The sequence below is a fragment of the Haemorhous mexicanus genome, chromosome 9 (assembly GCF_027477595.1).
Source record: "Haemorhous mexicanus isolate bHaeMex1 chromosome 9, bHaeMex1.pri, whole genome shotgun sequence".
NCBI classification, from domain to species: Eukaryota; Metazoa; Chordata; class Aves; order Passeriformes; family Fringillidae; genus Haemorhous; species Haemorhous mexicanus.
In genome coordinates this window covers 18,323,894-18,350,817 of record NC_082349.1, presented here as the reverse complement: position 1 = coordinate 18,350,817, position 26,924 = coordinate 18,323,894, and the positions used below count along the sequence as shown (strand labels likewise).

Below are 26,924 nucleotides of genomic sequence, written 5' to 3'. Positions count from 1 at the left end.
TACAGACTGCAACACTGAGGAATTTGCTACATAAGCCTTTATATAAAAAATAGCTTCCAAAAGTAGGAGTGTTCATTTCTGCTCAGCATATGTGCTGTTCTAATAGTGACCAGTACTTGAGAGAGGACATAATTTCTATTCATAGTGCAACTATTACCCAGTCAGTCAAACAAAATGGATGCACATTGTACACTGGTTAAAAATCAGAACTATTTCTTTTTATACTTAAGAAGCTGCTTTGCTCTTTACTAATTTTGCTTTATTTACCTCATTCTTCTGAAAATACCTCATTCTTCTTCAAATATTTATCAAGAGAGAGACAAGGAGAGCACACATGCATGATTTTCTGAAACTGCTGAGGATCTGCAGTTGGCTGTATCTGAAGTACTCAACATTTTTTAATATCACATCCTGAATAAACAGGATTCTAAAAAGCAAATATGTAACATACTTGTGTAAAATACCATTCAGCTACACTTTTCTGTGGTTGTTTTTTATGTCCTTGGAAGGTTGTTGGTGATCTTGTAAATGACTCACATAATTTTTTGTCTGGAAGGAATTCAGCTAAAAAGGCAGTTTGAATGTAAGCAAGGAATTGGCATGTGATAATTCTGAAATTTAGAATTTTCACATATTTTCCATGCTCAATTCAGATTTGTTGCAAACCTTTTCATTTTGTGCCAACCATCTGCATCTGATGTTCTTAAGTGGCATTAATATATTTTATAATTTATTAGAACAGATTGTAGGATATTTTTCTTAATACTTGTATTTAAAACACACCTAAGACAATCATCGCATAAAGCCATACTTAACATTTTTGAGTTTCAGCATAAATTAAAAACTTCCCTATTTTTTGAAATTGTTATGATGCACTTTAAAAGCTAGCCACAGACATTCAGGGAAAAATGAAATCTTTATTTTGTCAATATAGAATGTCAGAAGTTTCCCTTCTGTCAAGTCATTGGCTTTTTGACTCTCCCCATTTGATTAAGTGCATGTGTCACAGCTCAGCTTTTTTGCGCTCATTTCCACATTCTAATTATAAAACGAAATCCAGAATACTATCTAGACTTCAGTCTAGGCCTACTGAGATACTGAAGTGGAATAAAGGAAAAGTGTTTGTCGTGATTCTGTTGCTCTTATTTGCAATTCAGCATTTTTGCTGAGGCCTGCATTCACTGCTGTGGCCAAAGGCTGGCTTCTGCAAAAGCCTAAGTGACCCTTTTGTGTCCCTACCTGTGCCCAGTGGCATGCCAAGGCTGAGATGCCTTGGGGAGGATCTTCCAGCACTGAGCTCCTGCCCCAGCAGCAGCTGGTGGCTTCTGCTCCAGCTGGGCACATTACAAGGCAGCCCTGCTGTGGGGTGGCTGCTGTTCTGCACTGCACCACAGGCTGGGAGACCTGGAGCACCTCATGCAGCAGCTTTTGCCCCAAGATTCCTGCTTGGACCCGGAGGGGGACAGAATATAAGAAAATAAAGATAGTGTAGAAAGTTATCTTCCCCCTAAGGAGTTGCAGCTGGGCCAATTATCAAAGATTAGGAACGGGCCTGACTTTAACAGCCACAGCTGTAACCAATGAGAAGAAGAGTGCTCTGAAAGAGTGGGGTGGGGGGTTGAGAGGGGAACTGGAGTCAGCTGGCTGCTTTGTGGAGGAGGAAGAGTCAGTGCTCTGAGGAGCTGCCCACGAGAAACACCAGGAAGGCATGAAACTTTTGTGGTAAGGAGACAACCCTATGGAACCCCCTGCAATAAGATGACCACATGGACCATGCAGTCTTGTAAGATGTTTGTAAAAATGTGGGCCCAAATTGGCTCTAAAGGGACACTGAGATTGGTGTCAAGCATGTTTATGGTGTTGTACAGCTTGTGCTTAGAATTTTGTGGGCATTAGCTGAAATGATGTAACTCTCTCTGAAATGGCATTGTTTCTACACACAAGTTTACAGGGTTTAGCTTAATCATTTTTCAAGGAATTTTTGTTTATACCAGTGTAGCTTCTGTGTACTTCTCTTTAGGTGTTTGAGTCATCTCAGGTCTTGAGTTCCCATTTGGTAAATTAAAAGGATAAGGCTGTGTTCAACATCTGATTTGCCCACACAAGAAGTTAAGAAAGCAAAGAGCTAATTTTTGAATCTCATGGTGATATAATTGCATTTACTTCTGATTGACATTGTTGCAAAAGCAGAATGAAGCCCTATATGTTTAAAAAAACTGACAAGTTCTTATGTTAAAATACCTATTGCTAATCCCAATATGTGTGTGAGTGTATTCTCAGTAGCATTTCTTATCATTATTTGAAATACAGAATTATCTATTTTTTTTTAACTACAATAGCAATTGTGGGATTCTATCCTTCAGTCAGGTAGTGTAGGATTTTTGTGAATAAATCCTCTAGAGTTAATTCCAGGAGAACACAAGTGTGTCCATTCTGTGAACTTTGGAATTACTACTTTAGGAATTATCCAAAAAGCTCTTGTCAATGCTAATTGCAAATCCCATTTTCAGTCTATGGAAAAAGGAACACACATTTTTAAGAATCCCTTAATATCCATGTTATATTAGTCTATAATTGTAATTTCTCACATCTTGTATTATGAGGACATACAACTTCAGATTTGTGTGGAGGACTTGATACTACTTCAAAAATTTTTTCTATTGCATTACATGAATGCTATTAAATTATTATTGAGTATTGAGATTTTATACTTTGACTTTCCTGGTGCATTTTAGACTATGAAGCAGTTAATTACAATGCAAACTATAGGTCTCAAAAGCAGCTATCATCACCTTTTCACTCTTCTAGAACATATATTTAAACTTACAATATGTTAGTAAGTTCTAATTTTTTTTTAAACTTCTGCTTGCCTGACTTCTTTGATAATGTAGTGCAGTATAATGGAGAAAAAAAATTCCTTAACCACATTATAAATGAAAAGGCATAAGCTAATATTATAGCTGAATGTTTCTTTGTTAGCAGCTGACCTTCTACTTCTAGAGAAAAGAAAGTCTTGGCTAGAAGACAGTTCAATAAATGAACAGGCTATATATTGATTTTTCTCCCTCTTCCCTTGTTACGTAATATGATTTCCCTTCCCTTGCCAGGGTTGCTGTTGTGCAGGATAGGGCTGGGATCATGGTCGTGGAAGCGTATGGGAATGTGTAGACTAAGGAAGGCTGTCACAGCAGTCAATAAGATCTGAGAGGTGTTGACTAATTGCCTGCTAATTACACAGTAAATTGTCTAATTAAGCTGATGGTTAATTAGGGTACGCTAGCACAGCAGTCTTATGGAATTTTTGTCTGATGTCTGGGAAGCAGCTTGTGTAATTGGCAAACTGGTAAGGACTGGCAGAGCCCATGGCTGGGAAGCACGCTGCCAGTAGATGACAGAATAAGGATGCGTTTGCACAAAGGTTGTCATGTGAACACACAGGGGTTTGTTAGCCTTCTCCAGCTACGTGGCAGCCAGCACAACCAGGAATCGAGCTGAGAGCTGCAGGAAGCTGTAAATAAAATAAGGCTTAAGCATGTAATATTAGAAAAGCAGTGACATGTGCTCTTTTATTTTAGTCAGTTTGAACTTTAGATAAACACTGGGTATCAAAATGCTTGTGTACAGAACTTCACCGAACTGTGTGACTTGACCATGGCAGTAATTATGGTATTGTGATCTATTTAGTGGAGCCCCAAAATGATCCTGTTTCCAGGGAACTACTGTATGCGTGTTGTTGTTGAAAAAGTATAGTTGTTAATAAGGATGCTTGCCAGCCATCATGTGTGGCATTCTGAATGCACTTTAATTGGCATTGTGTCCATCCCTAAAAGTGACAGAGTATGAGCAGGTCATAATGGCGCTCTGAGTAAAATATGTGCGCACTATGCATAACTAGAATATCATTAATGAAAATCTAGGTTCCAGATTCTGACCCAAAGCCAATGGAAATGGTCAGGAATATTAAGCTGAGAGAACCTGGGCAGTACAGGAGTACAGACATCAAATTCAGCCAAGCATGAGTTTGTTCTGATTTAAATTTTTCATTCAGTAAAACAACATGGTGCGTGAACTTTCTTGAAGTTAATTACAAAGGTAAACATCCTGCAGAATCGGACCTGCCCGACACATAATTGGGTCTTCACGTGACATTGTGGTTTCATTTTGAGTTACACATCTGCCAAATCTGTGAACAAAATAGCTCTTTGCATATCGTGAGCTAAACCAAAGAAAGTGGGCACGTATATAGGTGTTTATTTGTTAAGAATGTTTTGATGTCACTTGAGCAAAGTGAAACTTAATATCCACTTTGATTCCTGGAAATCACATTTGTTTTAGAGTCCACATCATTTTACTCCTAAGCATCTGGGGTATGTGGTTTTGGGCACAGTGTCTTTCAGGAAGAAGAAGAAAACTAAAGTGAATTCTGGATCACTGCTGAAACTTGGTTTTCATTTTTTTTCTTTTAAATTTAAACCACACATATATTTCTTCTTCCACAGAAATAGAATTTTAAAACAATCAAAATTTGAGACATTGAATTATACTTTCTTTGAATTAATAAAGCAAATTTTATCCTGTTATCTTGCTGCTTCTACTTACCTGCACAGTTAATAATGCCTTTATGTATCACCTTCTATATAGTAAATGTTAGTTTATGGTTTTTCCTTCAAAAAAAATTGGGTAAAATCGTGGTACATTAAGAGCATTCTCACTGTGCCAGTCATCAAACACAGGGCTCCAAACACTCACAGGCTAATCTAAAAGGCCTTAAACATTCTCAGAGGGGAATTTTAACAATGCTTGTAATGTTGCTCCTCTGTGTATATTTCCCCAGAAGAAAATGCTACAATTCCCCTGAATCAGATCCCATGAATTGTTGCGTAAAATGAAAAAGGGGATGTACATTGGTTCAAGTCAAAACCATACAGGGAGGCCCTGTGTACATAATTTTCTTTCAAATAAAATATACTTTAAATTTTCATTTAATATTTATATGTAGGATTTTTCCACATCCATCTGCACGTATGTAAAAACAAACCTCTTCAATCAATTTTGTCTTACTGTTTTTAAGGTTTATTCTTTAAAAGTATTGGCAAAACTATTGTTTTTTGCCTCTGACAGCATCTTCAGGAGCAAAGCTCACTTCACCAGCCAACTGCAGGAACTGAAAGCATTCAGTACAACCATCACAGTTGCTTTCATTTTCTGTCATGGGGCAACAAATGGATATGTTCTAATGCATTTTATACTCTGAAGACAAAGGGGTTCAGAGGATAATTGTTACCTTATTATATCCTTCAAAAGGAATTTCTGGCACATGCTATTATGATTTATGCTTTAATAAATCACACAAACATAGAAAAGTGTGTTTCCAGTAATTCACATGGAATAGTAAATGAATGTGTGTAAAGCCCTATTGCAACATGACGGTCTTTAGTAAAAATTGTATGGCAACAATGCTGCTGTTAAAGAGCATCAGCAGCCTACTTATTTTAGAAATAGTTTGTTTTATACCTACCAGTCTTTTTCATATGCAATTGTTGGTCTGTCTTTTATGTCTGTGGAATCTATAGAAATTGGAAATATTTCCCAAATGTCCCTGATGCAGTCTGTCCCAAAGCATCTTCCTGGTCTGTTGTCACACTTCATGCTTAAACAATGGACTGAGAGGAGCGTGGTGTCGGTGCAGTGTCAGTGTTGTGCTCAGCTTTATTGCCTGGGATGTTCTCTCTCCCTGTGCAGTTCAGGAGGGTTCCTGCTTGCACCCTTTTATTTAATCTGTATATCAAGCCATAGAGAAGGTTTAGTAAAGTGACATTGATTGAAATGTTTTCAATATGTCGAAACTCAGCTTTATAACTCTCAGCTGATTTAGCTGGAGCAGCTGATTGCATTGTTCAAGTGTTTGTGGGAGACTGGGGCATGGTTGAAAGCATGCTGAGCAAAAGTCAATCCAGACAAGATAGGAGTGATGTTGGGATCGTTAGAGGAAACATCCAGAGGCTACAGCAAGAGAATTATCAGTCCTTCTGACTGAGGGATGTAGTTCCATTCCAGGCTGTAACTGCAACAACAGATAAGAGCCAGAAGCCTACACCCCTTTTATTTTCTGAACACAAGCTTTGCCATGAGTATCCATGCTTTGTATTTCAAGATTAACCTACCGCCAGCCCACGTTATATTGGACTGTGTCTTAGATCTATTGTCAGTGGTGATGAACTTCATGGCTTGAATTCTGCCAAGGGAATCAAAACTGCCCCCAGCCTGTACTGCCTGTTTCAGGTGTGCTGGGATGGAGCAGAAGGAGATGCTGGCAGCTCACAAAACCCACTTGTTGCAGGTGCTTGGAGCTCCTGCCCAGGGTGATCTGCAAGAGCCCAAATCCCATAACTCCAGCATAAACTTGAGCTTGTTTTTCCTCCCTAACTTTGCAAGAATTGAGGAGAGGAAGAATATTGGGTTTCTCGTTGCCACTGGATTTTTATTATTCTGTTTAAGTTTATACTGCTGCCAAGAACAGTGTTCTCAGAAGGTCACTTGATTGCTGCTCTTGTGTAGGAGGTATATTTTAAAGACTGACAGGATTACCTGAAATAGGTGATTTCACATGGAGGTAACACAGGTCTCAAACACATAAATAAGCAAAATCTTATTTTCCTATATTCTGGATATATTCAAACTCAGATGAATTTCTCTCTTGACATTTGTGGGGTTTTTTGTTTGATATCCATAAATTTTTTTGTGCTTTTAAGAAGAACAAAGTACTGGAAATGTCCAAATTTTTGGAGTAGATATTTTTGAATGTCATGTTTCTTAAATGGCTGTATTTTTGTCGTTTCTTATTCTAGACTAAAAATCTGCATTTATCTTGGTTAAACTTGAACAAATCTATCAACCAGAACATTCATAAAAGTATATAATAATTTCTTTTTTCTAGAAAACAAAATGCAAATTTAATTTTTGCTTCACAATAGTACTGTCTGTGTATAAACACATAGTTTTTTTACTTGAGCAACTTTACTCTCATAACATAATTTACATTTTCATTTCTATTTTAACACTATGGTTAGAGAAGGCTCTAAAAATGTGTCAGAGAGTAAGAATATGTCTGAGAATAAAGTACTAAAATGATAAACCAAGGACCATCAATCTCATGATTTCTTTCTTATGCCCCTCTCTGCAATACTAAAAGTGATGTTTTTCTACCCTAACAAAAATTGTTCATATTGTGTGTTGGGAGTTATATACTTGCAGATACATAAGCTCTGTCTTGTGATGTTTATCTAATTGCTTTTTGGGTGGTGTGTTTTGTGTTTCTTGCATTCCTCCTTTAACAAAATATTAAAAATTAGTTCCGGAGGGTGCAAGGATTTTATGAGATTTTAAATGATAAAAAAATAAAATAAAAACAGTTTCTAGAGAATGACATATTTCAAGCTCTGCTAAAAATATACGTGATGGTTAAATTTATGCAGAGGAGAGGCTTGATTCTGTGTCCAGCATCCTCCATGTCTAGTCCATTCAAGGTTTCACATTCCTACTAGGTCTTTTCCTTACGTGTGTTCACTGTCTTTTAAGAAATCTTTTTCCAGCCAGCTGTTTCTCTCCCTAAATGAGCAGGTATCATGGGCAGTGGAATATCCATACCTGTTTGCCTTTTGCAGCGTGCTCTGAACTGCTTCCTGCTCCTACTGTAAATGTTGGAATACACCATCACCCATATTCCTGCTTTTCTGTCTATTAGTCAGGAGTTCACAGTGTGCTTGCTGATATTCAAAACCACAGTGTTAGTGCCTGTTACATATAAAGTAATATGACTTAATAGCATAATTGAGGATGTAGTATTTGCATTCAGAATGTGTGTTTACAGTGAAGTGTCGTGATACTGCTGAGCTCTCAGGGACAGAAACATCAAGTACAACAAAGAAAAACATTTTTTTTCCGAGTGGTGGAAATGAGAGTTGTTTATTTTAAGAGATCTTATGTAAACGGAACTGGGGGAGGAGAAGTAAGCCAGCATTTCCAGCCAATCCACGCCTGCACACACACATCTCGGCTGGCCAGAGCTTTCCCCTTTGGTGCTGTTAGCATTTTCATTTCAAAAAACGACAGTCTGCCGTGGAAGCAGTAAAAATGTTCAACCTGTGGTTTAAATTATTGATTTTTTTGAATATTGAAGCAGTATTTCAAATGGGTTTTGTTTGAGTTACTTCTGGGTAGAGGGTTCCAGAGGTAATTTGATATCTAAAAGGCTGTATATTTCAAATCCATTTCAGTCTTTTGAGTTCCTTCAGCTGATCAGCTGATTGGGTAAAATACCTTATTGTCTCCTGAATTGCAGGCAATAGATAAACTGCAGCTCAAGGTTAGCACACAGACCAGCACACAACGCTCTTGGTGGTTTCTTATGAGTACTCCATGTCCAATCATCTGACAAAAAATACCTCATTTATTTTTAATGCAGTAGCTTCACTTTAAAAAGAAAAAAAAAAGAGATGCTAGTTTTCACAATCAAGATGGGTAGAGGTCTGTTTCCTGTATCACTAGGCAATGATGCATAATTAAAACAAGGTGAATTCATGGTATAAAATCCAATATGTGTAAATAAGAAGTAGGTGTGTGTATTTTCACAAATGGGGTGTATCATTACTGCAGAACAGAATGCCTGTAGTGGAAGAGAAGACACTTTCAAAGAACTCTCATTATTTCACAAAGGACTGGGTTGTTGGTGGTTGTACATGCACAATGTTTAGGAAATTAGCCATTCTCAGAACCCTTCTAGTCACAGGAAAAAAAAAGTAATCAGGTATTACTTCAATAAGGCTCAGATCTGGCAGTGAGGCCATATAGGAATGAATATTGGAGTTGATGGGAACTGTGAAAATTAAATTAATTGCAGGAATGGGCCCAGTTAAGAAGACTTAATACACTAATGACACTAACTATCACAGAATAATACTGTGAGTCAGATTTTAAGTAGGTTTTTCTCTTAAGGAGGCTATGGGTTAAAGAGCACCAAAATTAAAAAAAAAAAAAAAAAAAAAAAAAAGAAAACTTGACTACAGTATGGGTTATGCAACACTAAAGTATGGATTATGCAAATTAAGTTATTATCCCATTTTTTTGGCAAATATGCATATATATGGCATATTTGCTTAAATAAAATTAAAATATATCAATATAAGTTGTGAAAAGATTTGTGGCATAAAGAGCTTATGTAATACCCAATTGGTTTCCATCTTAAAATAATGCTACAACTACAATTCAGTCCTACAGTAACTAGTTTGTGTGAGTGTAGTTTCAGAATTTGCCAAATTTTGACAGTCATCTTGGGATCTGCCCTACAGTTTTTTTGCATTGTAATTTACAAAATCCCATTTAAATCATGCGAGTTCCTGCTTTACTGGAGTGTGCACAAAATAATTTTATCCTTCCTATTCTAGGTATGCAGCAGAGAAGTCTGCCCTGCTCTGTACTGGCTGCACTTGGGGGAGGTTGTCTAAAATAGCAGAGGTGTAAAAATCCAGACCCCTAATGCCTCCAAAACCAGAAACATGCAGTCTATACCTGCCTAAATACTTAATTGTTTTGCCCATTAAGTGGGCATTGGCTGTGCTGTATAGATTCATCTCCATATGTGGGGGTAAGCTTTGGGCTGAGGAGAGTCTCAGTAATTCCTGGGGGTGGGAGGTAACGCTGGGTGTCAGAGCTCTCCTTGGCCCTGGTGCAAACTTGGGTTCATTGCCCTTGGAGTGAGATTGCTCCTGTGATCCAGCATGTGGAAGTAAAGGGTAAATCCTGTTTCTTAGAGATGTTTTGCCGTGACCTGTGCTTTAAACTCCATGGTTCCATAGTAGGAAAAAGGAGGCAAAGACAATCCCTATGTTCTATTTATCACTACTGTAATTATCCCTAACCAAGGACTTCTTGTGGGGCTAAACCCCTTATTCCTCCTTGGATATCTTCGTACCTGACTTTTTTGTGTTTAGCATGAGAAGGCTTTTGAATCCTTGCCCAATTTTAAATCAGTATTTTGTTGGAATAAGCAGAGAGCCTGTCAGTCAAGCTGCCCTCTCTAGCCCAGGACAGATTTTATCTTAGTATTTCAGGTCTGAGCATGTAAGGTAAGCCTTTTGCAGCAGGTCTCAGCTGGCTGGGCCATTAATGGTGCCAGAGATCCAGCCACAGCTGTCGTATACTTTCTTGCACCCCCGTGACAGTAATAGTGGGAAGATTTACCACAGGTTCCCAAATAAAACCCTGACTCAATTATAGTGTCTAACCACCACCTTCCTATTGATTTCAAGGGAAATGGACTTCATATCTACCTTATCTGTGTGTGCTGCTAGATCCTCTGATGAGCATATTTACTTAACTGACAGACCTGAGCAATGACTCCAGAGAGGGCTGGGGTTTGGGACCTGGTATACATTTAAAGAAAAAGGACATGCTTAGCTTAGAATAATGTTTTCCCTCGGTGGTAAAAAGGAGAATGGTCCTGCTAGGAATTTCCATGTATCATGGCTGCTTTCAGTTCTTACAAGAATATTTTAATGAGTGTTGATCTTTTTTCTTTATTAAATTTGTTTTATGTCCCACAGGGTGGATTTTTAAAAGTGAATAGAATATGTCATTTTTCATGGGCATTTAAAAAAGTTAATAGGCATTGGCTAAGCTACTGCTATGGAAACTTCAGGTGACTGTAAAGGAAAACCAGACTTGAGATGGGGCCTCTGTGTCTGCCACAAGCAGATGGGAAACAGGGCTTGTCCTTTGGCATAAAAATTCTGTGTGCACTTCAGCGCTTCTCTACATGGATTTCTGCCTGTCAGAGAGGGTACAACATCTGCAAACACTGAATGTTTATTTATTAAGAGCTCAGTCTGGAAAAGCAGAATCAGCCCATCAGGCTGGAAATCTCCACTTTGAAGCTCTCAAGTGGAAAAAGCCATCTCTGTCTAGATTATTGAGCCCATGAGTGGTGCCCCTCATGATGACTGATGGATGATCACATGGTGTTCTCAGAGGAGCTCAGATTTCCTGATGACAGACCTGGGCATGTTGCTTCTACCCTTCCTGAGCTTCCACCCAGGGTTTGCATTCCCCAATGCTCTCCCTAGCATGTATGCATCCTATCCAAGTTCCATATGAGCTGTCCTGCCAGAGAAGTACAGTGTCCTAATCAATCAAAATATGCCAGCAGAGTTTGTTCCATGATGATGGGAGTCAGAAAAAAACCTGTTAGTCATTAAAAAAATGGTAACTAATTCAGGATGATAGTTTAATTTACAGTGCAAGCTGATTCATAGGAAAGTAATTTTGAAAGAATGTTGTCAATGTTTTATTTTTCTTTATTTAGCCTAAATCTGTTCTGAAAAGTAGTTCAGCTACTTTTATGTCTGTGAAAATAAAATCTAACAGTTTGCATGCAGTACTCTTATGTGTGTCCTTACTCTGGTAGCCAATACAAAGAGGAAAATGCCAGGGCTTTTTTAAGGATTTTAAGGTAGATGAGACCTCCAGTAAAAATCAAAATCTATTTTAAAGATCCTCTCTAAAATGTAGTGCCGAATTAAAATTGGTTTGAATCTCTTACAAGATGTTCAAATGCTGAGTTAAAATTCACAGGGCCTGATATTTTCATGGTTTGTTTATCCCCATGATTATATTATCCAGATCTCTGTATAATCAGGCTCTGAGAATGTGGCTTAGCCTTGAAATCCCTGATCTTACAAAAGACCCTTTGACTTCCAGAGGACTTTTACACAGAAAAAGATAAAAGGAATATGTTCAAAACAAAGTTAATGTTCAAGAGCTCAGTTATCAAAGTAGTAATCTATGGTTAGATTATCATTGGAATGTAAAGGAAAAGAGCCCTTTAAATACTTCCACTTTCTCTGTACCTCTTTATTTACAACTTGAAATTATTTAGTGCTATGTGAAGAATTGATACTTTTAAAGTTATGTACCTAGCTGTTTAAATAGCATCCCAAATAGAATTGGTGCTGTTTCCTTGCATTTCTGACCCCTAAATACACAGTAATGTTAATCAATGCTTATAGTAGTTTGCATTCTTAATCCTAATGGAAAAAGAAAATGTGTAAGTAGGTTCAAGGCATACCTCAATATTTGCAATTCATCCCCAGCAGAAAATTTAAATACACGCTTGAAGGAAGTAATGTGACTCTCATCCTAATTACTCAATCCAGCAATAAAAATATTTTGGATTATACATAAATTTAAATATAACTTTGGTGGTCTGTAACTCCCTAATGTTGATTCTTTGTGTAAGAATTTTAACAAGCCTTTAAATAGGATTGTGGTTAAAAAAATTTTATTCTTGAAGAAATCATATATTTTTCCCCTGAAGGAAGGCATCTAGTCTCCCCTCCTCCTAAGAGAATATAATAGTCTTGATTTACTTAAAGAAATCTGGAGGAAAATATTTTAGGGATAGTTCACTATTTACTACTGGAGTTTAACAAAACAGCTTCCAGGAACAGCTAGAAATACATTGATTATATGGCTTCCCTGTGAGAAAACAGTAATTAAAATTATAACACAGATTCTATCAGGACATGTTAATATTTAATTAGGCAATAAATGAGCTTGGTACAGGTGTCCAGAGTTGTTGACAGGAGCTTTTTTAATCCATGTAGTATTGTCTCTTAAATAAATAGTTACCTCTTTGCTTTTTTCCAGTGTGAAGTTGCATGCCTAATTAGCAGCGATTAGTATTGCAGCGTTAGAATTATGAGATGAACTGCAATTCTCTTCTGGTTTTCTTCTAGAGAAGCTCATTCTGTGGTCTGGTGTATCTTGGCTTGTAGGTCATCCTGTTAGGAACCTCCCAATACTGCTGCTGCCCTATTGCCTTCTTACAGTAATTTGTGTAGCAATTAGAAAACTAACACTGAGTTTTCTCTAATGATGATGTTTGAAAAAACTATAATAATTTGGTCTCCCCATCAAGTAAAAGAAGAGAATTTGTATTCTTCTTGTAAGCATGACTCTCTTTGGTGACTCTTTCAGACTTGCTGCTGCAAGCATGTAATGTAAGTTTTCCTTCTCTTTTCTGGGTCTTATTTCTTTTTAAGGGATCTTACCTACACCTTACCTTCCTCACTGATTTTCTTAGACTCACACTCTGTAAGTGCCTTTTCATTCTATTTTCATGGGACCATTCAATAGCACTCATCTAGAAAGAAGTCTTAAGAATTGCTACTCCTTTATTTGGTCAATTAACTACATTTACTTCACAACTTTTGATCGCTGAGTAGAGGATGATATTCCCTAACAGCTGAAAATGGGCTAATATTTTTAGATGTCTGTAAAATAATTAATCTGTTAAGGCAAGCTAAGTTTTTATAATCTAAATCCACTGTAGTCCCAAGGGTAAGCATTATTGACTGAAGTACTATATTTCAGTTATTATGCATTCATTTTCAAACCTTTTGAATCTACACAGGTCCTTGGAAGCCATGGTACGGAAATATCAGTTTAGGATACAGATCAAAAGCTGCAATCAATGCAGATATTTTATTTGCCCACGTGCTTCTATTTTTATTATCTTCTCATCAAATCATAAGCATTGCATCATTTGCATTGTGTTTTTCTGTTCTTGTGACCTCTTGCTGAAAATTAATGAATGTTTTAAGGCAATTACTGAACATTTTTCCCATCAGTCAGCTAAAGCAACCATTCATTGATTAGGTAGTTCACTATACCAAAACACCAAGTCCCAGCAATCATGGAATCATTTAGCTTGGCAAAGACCCTTAGGATCACCCAGTCCAACTAATAACACTGAGCTGCAAAACCAGATCCAAAAGCGAATGTCTGCATAGATTCAACTTTTGTTCAAAAACTACAAGTTCTTCTCTCTCCTTTGATGGATGTAGTTTTTGACCACAATACATTTTGACAGCAGAAATTTAATCATGTCCTTCTGCTTAGACCTTTATCAGAAGGCAGATAAAATGTGTGCTCATCCTGATTGCTAGCAAGAAATTTTTAAAATGTCCTTCAGGTTTTTTTTTTTCTTTCTCTCCTTTCCATCCCTCACTTCCCTGTCTCACAGAGAAGCTGATATAAAGCTGATGAGAATTTGGATTTGCTTTGAAAGCATCTTTTGTTCAAAGACTAATTTTAACCTTGTGATAGAAATTGCTTTTTGTGTTCTGTTGAATGTGATATCTAGTAATTGTTTGTCAAGACAAAGTGCTGTAGAACATAATACATTTTAAAAATTATCTTTCATAATTACAGTAGAAGTGCCCTTATATTCTAATGCCTACAAAACAAGCAAGTATGTAAAGAAAAAAAGAGAAAAAAATTGGATGTTTTAATTTTAAAGCAATATGGCCTTGTATTGTAAAAAGCAGCGTTTTTAAACCGCTCAAGCAAATGTAATTTTCAGCAAAGATCAAATGCTTCATTTCCTTATGAAATATACAACTCAACTAGAAAATATTTGTAGATTTGACATAACATTATAGTTGCTATTCCATTTTTTTTTTTTACTTTTACTCCTAATTTGTGTTGTATTTGAATCTCCTAATTTTTTATTTTAGCAAGCTTAAGTTTATAATATTGCAACTTGGAGACAGACTTCATGTCAGAATTAACAAAGTTTGGGGGCTGGTTGTTCTTTTAAGCAAGGGCAGCAAACCTTTCCTATGTGACTTACAGTGGGGAAGGGATTGTTATGCAATTATTCTAAAGTAAAGAGTAGAAATTTTTTTTATTTACTACACTGATCTAGTGAGATTATCTAAAGGGCTTGGGATTTTGCTGTCTTCATCACAAGTTATGGGTACTGATGGCTTTCTGTCTGGGAACTGCATCAGTAAGGAAGGTGTGCTGAGCAAGCAGCAGTGATAAAAGCTTAGGTAGAAATGAAGTTCGGTGTCTGTAAATTTTGAAGTTTCTCATGCGTTCTCATGGTTAAATCTTAAAGCACTAATGAGACAGTATAGAAAAACATTAAATATGTGGTAACTAAACCTCTAACTTGTCATTTGTCTTTCACACAATGTGAGTGGTTCAGCAGTTTTTCTCCAAAGTCCTGACACATTGCTTTTTCCCTTATGGGGCTGCAGTTTTCTGTGCTAACTTAGTGATTTGGAAAGCCAGCTTACTTGCTGAAGCTGTAGTGTTAAGTTGATTTAATAAACACAAATGTGAAAGTTTAATGTTGTAAAAGCATTTATGAGGTAATGGTCTGTTTTTTTAAAAAATAGTATGTATAACTCAGATTATTCAGTCAAGAAATGGAGCAGGATATTAAGGAAGATTTACAAGCACAGGTTGTGTTCCAGACTTCTGGAATATAAGTACAGATTTGGGTAATCTCGTCTTTGCAAAGACAGAAAAAACAGACATCAAAAGACAAATAAGAATATTTTTAAGGTATCCTTTTCTCCTCTATAGAATAAAAGATCTTTTATGTAAAAGCTGAAGAAGCACAATTATAAGTTAAGCAAGGTTCCTTTTCAAGATGTGTTCTGTACTAGTGGAGAGATCAGAACACTTCTGCTTTGAATCACCAGTGTGAAAAATGCTGTAAGGCTGAGGAAGTAATATGTTTTTGAATTCAGTTCTTATTTTGCTGAAGAAACTTGAAAATAATTATTTTACATCATATTATCATTATATACTATCTGTCTTTAAGGAAAGGAGAGCAGTGAAGAGGAAAGAGGGCTAGGTGTAGACTTCATTCACAAAAGCAATCAAAAAAAGAGGTGTCTTTATGGTGCTATATTTTTCATACCTGGTGGTGGAGAGATTAGAGCAGTTTCTGCATGGTGGGATGTTCTGAGATAAATTTTTCTGTCAGGGTGGTTTTCATTTTTAAAAAATGCCTCTGTGTGCACTGAGGGAAAGAGGAGGAGAGAGTGAGGAAGTGACATAGATGGGGTTTTGTGCTTGTATGGGAAGAATAAAGTCTGGCCTATTCCCTCACTAAAGAAATGGTAAATGCAGGTGTTAGAAATTGACAGGCAGCACTGTGTGTAACATAGCAGTGGTTTGTGCACTGGAAGGTGCCAGAGAGTGGCTACATCAAACCTCCTTGGGCAGAAATCATAAGCAAACTTTCTTGCTTTCCTCCATGAGCCAGTAAATCTTCCTATGTTTTGCAAAAATCCTGCTCTACTAGATAAGGTCTTGTGACTGTTGGAATGGTTTTGTGTTTGTAGAGGTCCTTACTGTGCATTTATCTTCCAGTTCAGCTGGAAGAAATTCTGACTTGGGGAAATTCAGGACAGCAAGTCAGTGCTTTGGGCCTCATAAAAGAAACACTGCAGGGATGGAGTATGAGTTCTGGTGGAGAGGAGGGGAGGAACAAGTCAGAAAGGTCGTATAGGAGCAGCGCTGTGTGCAGTGGTATTGTTGCTTCAGGTTTCACTTGCCTTTTGTGGATGGTAAAGCTCCAGAAGGGGTGATACTAGACACAGTCTGGCTAGACAGCTGAGTCACAGAAGAGGCAAATCATCACAAGACCTTGAGTGAGAGTTGGCAGGGAATTACGAGGACATAAGTCTGTGATGCCGTTCGTATCTGTGAGGGTGTGCAAACAGCAGTGAGCCAGATTTCCAGAATGCTGTAACTACTGTGATATTAGGCAGGAAAAGGCAAAGTCTCCCCCATGTTTTCACAGAGGTGAAATTGTAATAAAGTTCTACTCGGGAACTTCAGCTAGGGTAGTTAGGGAAAACTGAATCTTGATATTGGGGGGTTGATTACAGCATTTAGAAAATAAGCCCTAGAAACATTTCACACATACTAGATATTGAAGTCTATTCAGCCTTTTCAATATATTTTTGAAACGTTGGGGAGAAAAGCACATCATAATTTGGTTAAATAACTGCATTCTTCAGCTACTGTACTTTGTTATTAATTTAAAAAAGGTGGTGTATTGAACATAGTAAGGTAGGAACTTACATTTGAGGTGGTTTTTTACATTGCAGTTTACTGTGCACTAACTTTAAGTATGCTGTTTTGAAATACTGGACTTAAATTACCTTAGTAAGGTATTTATTTAGATCTCTCCTTCACAAAGTAGCCATTGTGGCTGCTTTGGTGTTCACTTTGACTTTTAATGAGCAGCAACCCCAGGAATGTACAGATGCATACTCCACTTGACAAGTATAAGGCCCTCCTTTCCTAGAAGAAAGGAAGGTCAAATAAATTAACTTTGTTAGAAATAGTAATCTGCTCTTTGTGCTTAATCTTTTTTTTCATATTAATGAAAAGAAACTGACAATGGTCACTAATTCCTATCTGCTTTCATATGTTAAAGCTGAGAAAAGCTTAATTTGAAGTATGAAGTGACTTTCATTGACTTTGGGGGCCAACACTGCAAGGCAAGTTCTCTGTGTGTCTTAAAAGTCTCTCAGAGTGAGGAAAACTCAGGTTAACGCTTGTTACGGTGTGATTAAATGTGTTTTTAAAATCTAAAAATCTTACTTGAAACCTTAATTGTGCTGCAGCCATTTACATTGCAGAACACCTGTACTTCAGTAGTGAATAGTTGGGCAATTGCTTAATATATTAATAAAAGCTGCAATTAATTTTTTTTCATATCCAGAATAAAAAAATGCCAGGTGTTCTCTTAAACAACTGTCATGTAAAAGGGGTGATTTTTTCAAACCATTTGTGTTTGATTAGTCTGTCAGTGCCCCAGGAAAGCCAGTGCCCTTGTGCCCCAGCAGTCTGTCAGTGTCCCATTAAGGGGACCCTTCACTGAACAGGCACTGGATCAGAGGGCAGCTCCACTGACGTGTTCAGGGTCACACAGCAGAGGAGACAGCCCTTCCTGGGGCTCCACAATGGAGTGTATGAGCCACTGCCAGCACCCTTGAACTCCCACTAACAGTGTACAGAAGAACATTCTTTATAAATAGAATAGAAGATTGTCACAGGTTAAAGTTCAAAGATTGCTGGTGATAGTATCTGGCTGCAAGATTGTATTCAAAGCAGTACATGGATAAGCTCTAACTGCTAACAAAAACTAGCTTGAGACAATCAGTGTACATAAAAATACAGTTCTTACCCAACAGGCATCCCTGTGGGAGAGAAGGTGGCTCCCTCTGACTGATCCCAGCAGTTGTGATGGAGTATTCCCTATCTTCTCCCCCTTTTTAACTTACTTTTATACTATTTTTTATGTTTGGGTGGAGCATGTATTGGGAGTGGGAAGTTGGGCATGTTGACCGCATTCCATCTGGGGAATAGCAGCCACATTTTCTCCCTATAATTTGCCATACTGTTATAACCATGTCTGTAACTTTCCATTCCTCTCCATATTCTGTTTCAAGCCCCCGTTAGCGTGTACATTAACTGCAATTTTTGTAATTTTCTTTAATTTTACCCGTCTTTCCCCACAGCAACACTGTTATTTCAAGTGTTCATTAACATACTTTTAGCAGAAATATTTTGAAAAAAAATTGGGCAGAAAAAGAGTGTTTTGAGCTCTGCAAATCAATAAGAACACATCAGAGCTTTGATATGAAAAATCATACAGGTTTATTCTCTTGGTTCGTTTTTTATGATATATCTTTTATTGTACTTGCCTAGTATTACTACATCAAGTGAATAGGCACGAGGTGGCACAACTCTTGGGAGACTGCTTTTCTGCAACTGGCCTCTACATGATTTTTCTCCAAATACTTCTTTTTTTCCCTTTTTTTTTTTTGCCTTTTTTCCCCCCTTTTTTTAGTTTCTAGGAGACATGATTCTGAAATAAAAAGTCAACTCAGTTAAGAAAGAATTGTCTTCTTGGTTCCCTTAAAACAATATGTCTGAGGGAGAGGTGAATGGTTTGAATAATTTCTACATGTCACTAGCTTCCGTGCCCTCAAATGACAATGTTAATATTTACAATGTGAATTATTTCTCAGCTGATTGATTGGTTTAGGAGGAACACACGTGTACTTATTGCATGATCTAGCACTGTGCCCAACAACCCTTTGGATGCCCTGAAACTTGAAATGCCCCTGCTGTCCTGCTTTCATTGGTCATTATAGACAGCATGGTTGAGATTTTACTATGCAAAAATCTGTGACAATTACCAACTGCAAATGTGGACAGTATGAAGCAAAGCAGAATCGAGAATGACTAGTAAGGTATGGACTGATAGATTGATACATGCCTAAAAAATTTAGCTGACTAAAAGCTGCTGAGTGTCTGGACCTTATCTTTAAACTGTTGTCTCAAATCTCCCAGCCCATTAGACTTAAGTAGTTCAGAATTCAATGATCTGATTGCAGAGTTCAGAGATTATTCGAGCAAATGGGGCCTGATCAATGCCTTGGGTCATCTTTTGAGTGTGTTAATTAATTAATCAACAGGAACAGAAATATATGTGTAATGCAAATTAAGTCAGTCTCAAGTTACTAGAATACCAGAATTGGTCATACACAGGAGAAGCAAATCCAAAAGCAGCAGGATATTAGTGCTTTTATCTCTGTAACACCACTTTCTTTGCTGATGTCCTGAACTAGAGATATTTGCAGGATTAGTGTGATTGTTTCTGCTGTGCTCTCCTGGAGAAATGAATAGGCTTTTGAGGCAATGGAAGAAATTCAGTAACTTAAATATTCATGATTCACAGTCAGCCCTTGATTCTATTTGTTGTCCCTGCTTCTCTTCATTTACATTAACCCCCAAACCAGGTTCTTTTGCTGTAATCTAGTACCAAATACAGTTTCCCTAATCCCCATGTCCACATTGAGTTACAATATTTCCCCATGAAACAAAGTAATTTTATGTGATATATTCTGTTATCTTTGCCAATTATTTCTTCAGTTTTTGGTTTTTTTCTTCTTCCCCGGCTTTGTGTTTTAGTGTGGAAAGTTATAACCTTTGTTCTCCCCTAGTTTTTCCTTATTAAAAGGCTTCTCTCTTTGGTATTCAGAGTACATGAAAATGCTGTGTGTTTTTCTCAAAGACTGTACATTGCCTCCCTTGAATGAGGGAGTTAGATACTTGATTTGTTTTGGACATTGGAGACATTCTTCTGTTCCTGTATGTGGAGCTCTGCTTTCACCTGCATGCAGGAACCAGACCAACTCAGGTCATCTCTCTGTTTAGAACCAACAAACTTTTTAGGTTCAAACCTTGAAGTACTTCCTGTCAGGCTTCTTGCTTCAGTTCTGTTGTGGCTTTTTATGCACAAAGTAGTTTTTATTAACAATGAAAGGGTTGTGTGCATAGTTGGGATAAAAGGAAAAAACTGGGGTTTCTGAAAAGAAAATTAATTATCAGTGCAAGAATTTGGCCTCACAATTCCTAAAAACAGGAAAAGGCAGCGTTCAATTAAAACTCCAGAAGGTGGTTTGTCTCAAACCCCGTGGACTGGAGCTCAAGGGCTACTTCATTTGCTCTGCCATCACCTGCTGGTTTTGGAGACAGCAATAGCAATTGGCCAGCCACCAGAATTTCTTGTTATAGTGAAATGACCTGTGGTACCATGTAAAATTTGTTCCTAAAACTAAGGGCCATGAAGTTGCCTAAGCCCAGCCAATAGATCCTTTGCCCAGCTCTTCCCTTGTTCAGCTTTCTCATAGCCATGGCAGGAGACAAAAGATGAAGAGGCTGCTAAGGCAAGTTCTGTGTAGGTATTTCACACTCGTCTCAAAGAGACAATTTTCTATTCTGTCACTTGTGGGATTTTATTTTGTATGTACATAGACAGATTCCTTGAATCATCACATAAGTTATAAATTCCATTTTGTTTCCATGAACTGTGAGTCTTCCTGTGCCTGGGGCTGTCATGTGCTAACAAGAGACAGGAGGAGTGCCAGAGTGTCAGTCATTACAGACTCTTTCCATCTAGTTTACTCTTAACTAGGAGGGGCAAATGAGGAATGAGATCTTAAATAAGGACAGCATATCCCTCCCACAAGGAATCAAGACAAAGCAGCCAGGTGGTTATGTTTGGATTTCAAAGCCAGGAAGGCTTTTTGGAAGCAGAAATGGCTTGGTCAGGAAAGATAAATTGGTGCATGGACACACCAGAGAGGTCTTGAGACACAGAGGTGGTGGGGAGGCAGTGGAAGCCTCTTCTTCATTGGAAGGAGCTATGTCTGTGCTTCTGGGGAATGGGAGGGGAATGTCCCTGAGCACCAAAGGGGATCTCACAAAATCTCAAGGAAAATTCAGCAGTGAGGAAATGTAGGCAGAGAGATATATGTGTGTTTACTATTTGATATGGCTCCGTGTATCTCTTGTGGTCATTAAAGTGAAGAATGGCTGCTTTTGAGACAGTTTGCAGTCTGTGCATTCCCTGATTCAGCTCTGTGGGATCCTGGAGAGGGAAATTGTCATTCAGATGTTGACTGTAACTGAGCTCTTGGAAAGATTGTGTCAAAGCCATGGGGCGTCAGCAGCATTTGTAGGGTCTAAGCCAGGGTCTCTCCTTTTAGAAGGGAGAAGAGATTGCCTGGAGGCCCAGGGCAGATAGGAAAACTTCAGTGTGTTTTCACATGGAAGCAGACAGATGCTTTGAGAGAGCCTCACAAGAGGTATAATCTAGGCTGTAATATCTGAGTCTTTGAATTCTTACCTGCAGTAAAATGAAACTGAGTGAAAGAACACCAAGGCTTGCACATAGTGAGATAACAAGCAGGACCATTGGTGGCTCCAAGTATTATCTGGCAAACACGTGCACACAAGCGAGGCGCAAAATGGAAGTCAGACCACGTACATCCTCATAATTTGCACTAAACCCAGGAGTAATAATTCCCACCAGCAGACAGGCTGTTAGCTCAGGCTTAGTGCCATGCTACAGTATCTGTGTAGCTGCTGACTGCTTTGGAGCATGGGAGAAGGCAGCCCCTGGTTGCTTGCAGCGTGCTCAGGGTAACTGCCCCCTGCAGTAATGACACCTGCAGCTGCCCCTGTGCCCCCCGTGGCTGCAGGACTGGGGTGGGAGTGCCAGGCACTGGCTGGGTGACTGCTGGCAGGGCACGATGGCCAGTGTGCAGGGATGGAGGCAAAGCACGAGCTCCTCTGAGGCAATCTAAAAGGACTGAAATGCTCAAGAGGATAATGTGGAGCAAACTGATGTAAATGGTTCCTCTGCATAAACTGCAATTTTTGTAATTTGTTTAGGGAGCGAGGGGAGTGCATTTTGCTGTATGGCTTTGGTTTGCATAAATTCAGAAAGTGTTCTGAATTTTTTTTTTTTCTGAAAATATAACTTAACTGTTGAGAGGGAGGTGAAGGTTTTGTGATGAAAGGAAAATAGTATAATGGGAAAATGGGGGATTATGGGGTGTCCACGTTCCAGACAAACTAGGTCTGAAAATAGATGAACTGGCTAGATTACCTTGTATTACTTTTACATATGTAAATGGACATATAACTATGTATCAATATAAAATATTAGTGCATATTTACTGTATAATAATTAATTCAACTTTATGAGCAAATTAAGATTGCCTCAAATTTACATACAATGTGAAGAAAAGTCCCTTTATCCTCTGTAACTGCAGCATTTGGCAGATTCAGGAATAAATAATCTTTTGTGGCAAGGGTATGCCTTATCAAACATATGCAGATCAGTGCTAATTAATGCTAATTAAGGTTTCCTGTCTATCTAGCTGGAAAAACGTCCAAATGTTATGAAATCCAGTTAGTATGCCTATTACCCTAATTGTTTTATATGGGATGGTTCTTAATTAAAATATGTAAATTTACCTTAATTGCTATATACTAATAGAGGTTCATGTTATCTCACTAAAAATGACAAGATGGTGAGGAGGGGTACTTAAACAAATAATTCTGATACGTTTGTAAATAAATGACCTTTACTCAAAATTATTTTTAATTGGAAATTGGCAAAAGGAACATTTTGCAATCTATGTTTCTCTTTAGTTTTAAATAATGTCAGAATTTACGGTTCTTTGTTAATATAGATCTGGTGACATCGTGGCTTAATTAAGACTACTAAACAAGTCAACATTTTGTGTGTTTACTATTTGTTTCAAAATTGTTTGCTAACCTCACACTGACCTTCAGAAATGTCATACTTTACAATATTAATCTTTATTTTCTTTTTTGGTTTTGTTTTGTGTTTTGATTTTTATCTCTTTTAATCATATGGGTTTTTTTGTGAAGTTTGATGTACTGGTGTACTTCTGCTGGTGCACTTCTGCTGGTGCCTGGCCCATGCCTTCAAAGCAGAGAGGCTGGTGAGCTGCACCTCTTTGAGATTCACCCGTGAGTGTAGGACATGGACTTCGACCACCTTTGGGGGGATTGTTCCCATTTCTGCTGGGATGTGACTGAGGCCCACGCAGGTTTGCACGTAAGGTCTTGTGTGGCCTCTGCCCAACACAGAAGCACTATTTGGGCAATATTTTTGTATGGTGGTCCACAGGTGTACAATATTGGCATTTTCTTTATAATTATCATGCCATTTCACACACAGAGCAAACATTTTTCTCCTCTGATGTAAAGAATTTAATTAGAAAATCTGCTAATTTAGAGAACTGCCCTATATTTGTAGCTTTTTTAAAAACACCTGGTACATTTTAGCTTGTATTATATAATACACACCAACATCATAAACCTGACTTTGCAAAATCCATCTGAAAGCATTTCCTCTTTTGCAGGATATTGTAACCAATGTTTCTCCAAGGATTGTGCGTGGAACTACTTCAGGTCCTCTGTATGGCCCAGGCCAAGGCTCTTTTCTCAACATTGAGCTCATCAGCGAGAAAACAGCAGCATATTGGTGTAAGAGCATTGCTGAACTGAAGGCTGACTTTCCAAACCATGTAAGTGCCACTTAATCATAAAGATGCAACATACTTACTTGGAATCTCTAGTTTACAGGTCTGTGAAACCCACATATTTAGTATCTTTTCAATTGAATGCAAATTGGTTTATTGATATACAAGTATATTGTTGAAAACTAGAAAAGCCCATCGAAATAATATTTATGACAGAAAGTTCTGTGAAATTGCTGTCATGCAGAGGACAGTCATGATTTTTTAATTAGACTGATGTTTACTTTCAAACAGATATCAAGGGAAAGAGTTGATTCCAGTGTGGATGCTCAGCAATTCTGTTGTGAATAATTTTGTATTTAAGATAGTATGTAATTTATAATGAGGATTGTTACTATGAATTGAATTTGATCACAAAATGAATGTGTTCTTTTCATTCTTAATCCAAATGAGAAAGATGCTTATAGTATTTTTATAAACAATCGAGTCCTCTAGGTGAAAAAATCCAATACTTAAAGTTAACTTCACTACAAGGATAGAGTTTTGTTAGAGCCTGTTTGGCTGTGGGAAATATCTGTTTCTGAAAGGTAATAATCACAGCTGGAAGTAATGACACCAGCTAGCTGGCATAAATGGTTTTCAGTCACTGTTCTTGTCAATAAGGACAATGGGGTAGAAAGTAAAATTCTCCTCAATCATTATCTTGAATGGATAGAACTAGAAATCCCAGAGCCTGCATATCTTCTGTCTTGAAGTTATTACCCCCATGCTTCAGCTATGAGCAAAATAAGTGAACATTCCTGAATATATTATGACATGAAGATAATCAAGAGGTTTTTTCTTATTCCTGGTGCCTAAATGTGCACATAAGCAAGTGTTTAAACATTTAATGTTGACAGTGAGAGTGCTGCATGTTTAATATCCTACTTCCCTGTGAATGGACTGTGTGTTTCGTTGCTGAGATTCTTGTAACTATTTACTGTGACTAAGCTTCACCAAAATGAAAGCATGAACCTGAAGATAATATCCTGTTCCCTAATTTTGATTTTTATATCCTTTGTAAAAGTCCTGGATATTGCATGCAGGCAGACTGCTGGCCATTTCTGCTATGGGAATGCTATTCCACTGCATTCTTCACCAAAAACCCCTCACAGCACTTTATGCCTGAGATCAAACCATTCTCTTCTGTGAGGAAAAGCACTAGCAGCATTTTAAAAGGAAGATTTGAATTTTCTGAGACCTAGTGTTGTGTGTGGGATGAAGAAGTCCCACTCTTCCAGAGTTCCTGGGGTGAACATCTTCTGATCATCCCTCATTATATGTGAGTTATTACTTGGAGAATGTGAATTTAGTTTCTACACATTGGCTATGGCTGCTACTGTGGCATCTTTGAGGTTGATAATGTCTGCGTGGGCACAGGGGAAGCAGCACCCAGCAGTAGACCTTGGCATTGCTTACAGGGATTTTTAAAACATGCCTGTGAACTCATCTAAGAACTGTCATATAATTATAATGGTAAATTTGTTGCTAAATGAAAACAGAATTTTGTTCAGAGGAGAAGTCTCTTGGTGCTTATTTTGAGATATTCTGTATAATTACAGCTCGCAGAATTTTCTTCACCCAATTGAAGAAAATTCAGAAGGGTTTTTCAACATTGTGTGTTTTATTAAAACCAAAACCAGTTTCTGAGAACTGTTTGCGTGAACTTAATTAACAAGCAAAGAATGACTTTTTCTGCTCAAATGAAGGCCAAACAGACGAGGACACAAGTGATTACAGTACAAAAACTGATCTTACTCTGGCAAATTTTAAAAGCAAATCAAAACTTCCACATAATTACTTTTGCTGTGAAATACAAGTAAATTAGAGTGAGATTTATGTAACAGATGAAAAGGATATGAGCAAAATAGCTACCTCACTAGAAAATGATCCCACAACAGCATTCTATCTCGTGCCAGTGGGAAGAAGCACACCATCAAGGGCAGCTAAATTCCCCCAGCAGAGGCTAGAATGTAAACTGAATTTTGTAATGTGTTGTGCAGAAGAGGACCACCAGTCACAGCTCCTTGGGCAATGCCACCTAACTGTGGCATGTTGCCTCTATAAATCAGGAACCAGCATCTCCCTTCTGCTGTCTTCAACCCTTGTCATGGATGGCCTCATTCTTTGTCTCTTTTGTCTTCTCATTCTCGCTTATAACTTGAAAATATCTCTGGAAGAGAGATAAGAGAAAGACTGAAAGTCTTTCCCTTTCTGCTCTTCTATTACCTCCTCCCTTTGACCCCAAATCCACTTCAAGTGGATGAAGGAGAAGCTGCCACCACCAGGAACTTGCTTCAGTGCCACCAGCAGCAAGTAAAATATTGTAAGGGTCCAAGCAGAGGAGAAAGCATAAGGATTTTGTATTATCAAAAGCTGCTTACTGGGGTCAACCTACCACAGGTGGGAAATGCATAAATGTCAGTTAATGACTGAGACACGCAGTGGTTGAAGTGCTTTAGTTAGTGGGGTGAAAGAACTAACACTAATGTCACAACAAGTCCCACTTCTGTATTTTATTCACCAAGGAGATACCTGATTATATGGTGTATTGGTGTACTTTTCAGCCAAAATGTGGCTTTAAAAATGACAGAGTTTGGTACATCCAAGAAAATAGATTACCTAGGAAATATGAATTCAGCCAAGAAGAACTCACCTAATGATATGAACAGGAATGAAAATGGTGCAGAAAAAAAATTGCTTTTATGTTAGCAAAGTATACAAAATTTAATCATTGGGAAGTGGCTGAGAAAGTTGGGGGGAAAAAAGTTACAAAGCCTAGGAGAACTTAATGCTAAAATTTTATATTCACATACTTGACAATAGCTACAATCTGGCCATTATCTGTGCTGGGAACTGTGAATACTGGTGGTGGCAGCATGTCTTGGTGACCCGGTAAAGCAAGGAGCTGTAATCTCATTAGCATTTGCACTGAGAACAAGCTTGAAAAGAGCAAGGTTTGAAAATAGTAACTTCTCTGCAGAAAACTTTATACCCAGATTTCACTAAGAAGGTGATGAACACAATTGCCAAATAGTCTTTCTACACCTTCCTGTAGCTGGTGCCCGGTAGATGATAATAAGGTAAACAAATTAAAAACTTAAGAATGCTAATTAGTTTGGGTCTGGGTATGTGCAGGAGGCCACA

General features: G+C 37.9%; 1 protein-coding gene across 1 annotated transcript in view; it reads left to right on the top strand.

The window, feature by feature from the left end:
* DPYD (dihydropyrimidine dehydrogenase) overlaps positions 1 to 26,924 on the top strand; it is a 342,395-nt gene that overhangs the window by 186,535 nt on the left and 128,936 nt on the right. Inside the window, exon 14 of the mRNA XM_059854310.1 lies at positions 23,622 to 23,786. Within this exon, the coding sequence (XP_059710293.1) occupies positions 23,622 to 23,786 (165 nt within the window). The remainder of the gene's footprint in view (positions 1 to 23,621; positions 23,787 to 26,924) is intronic.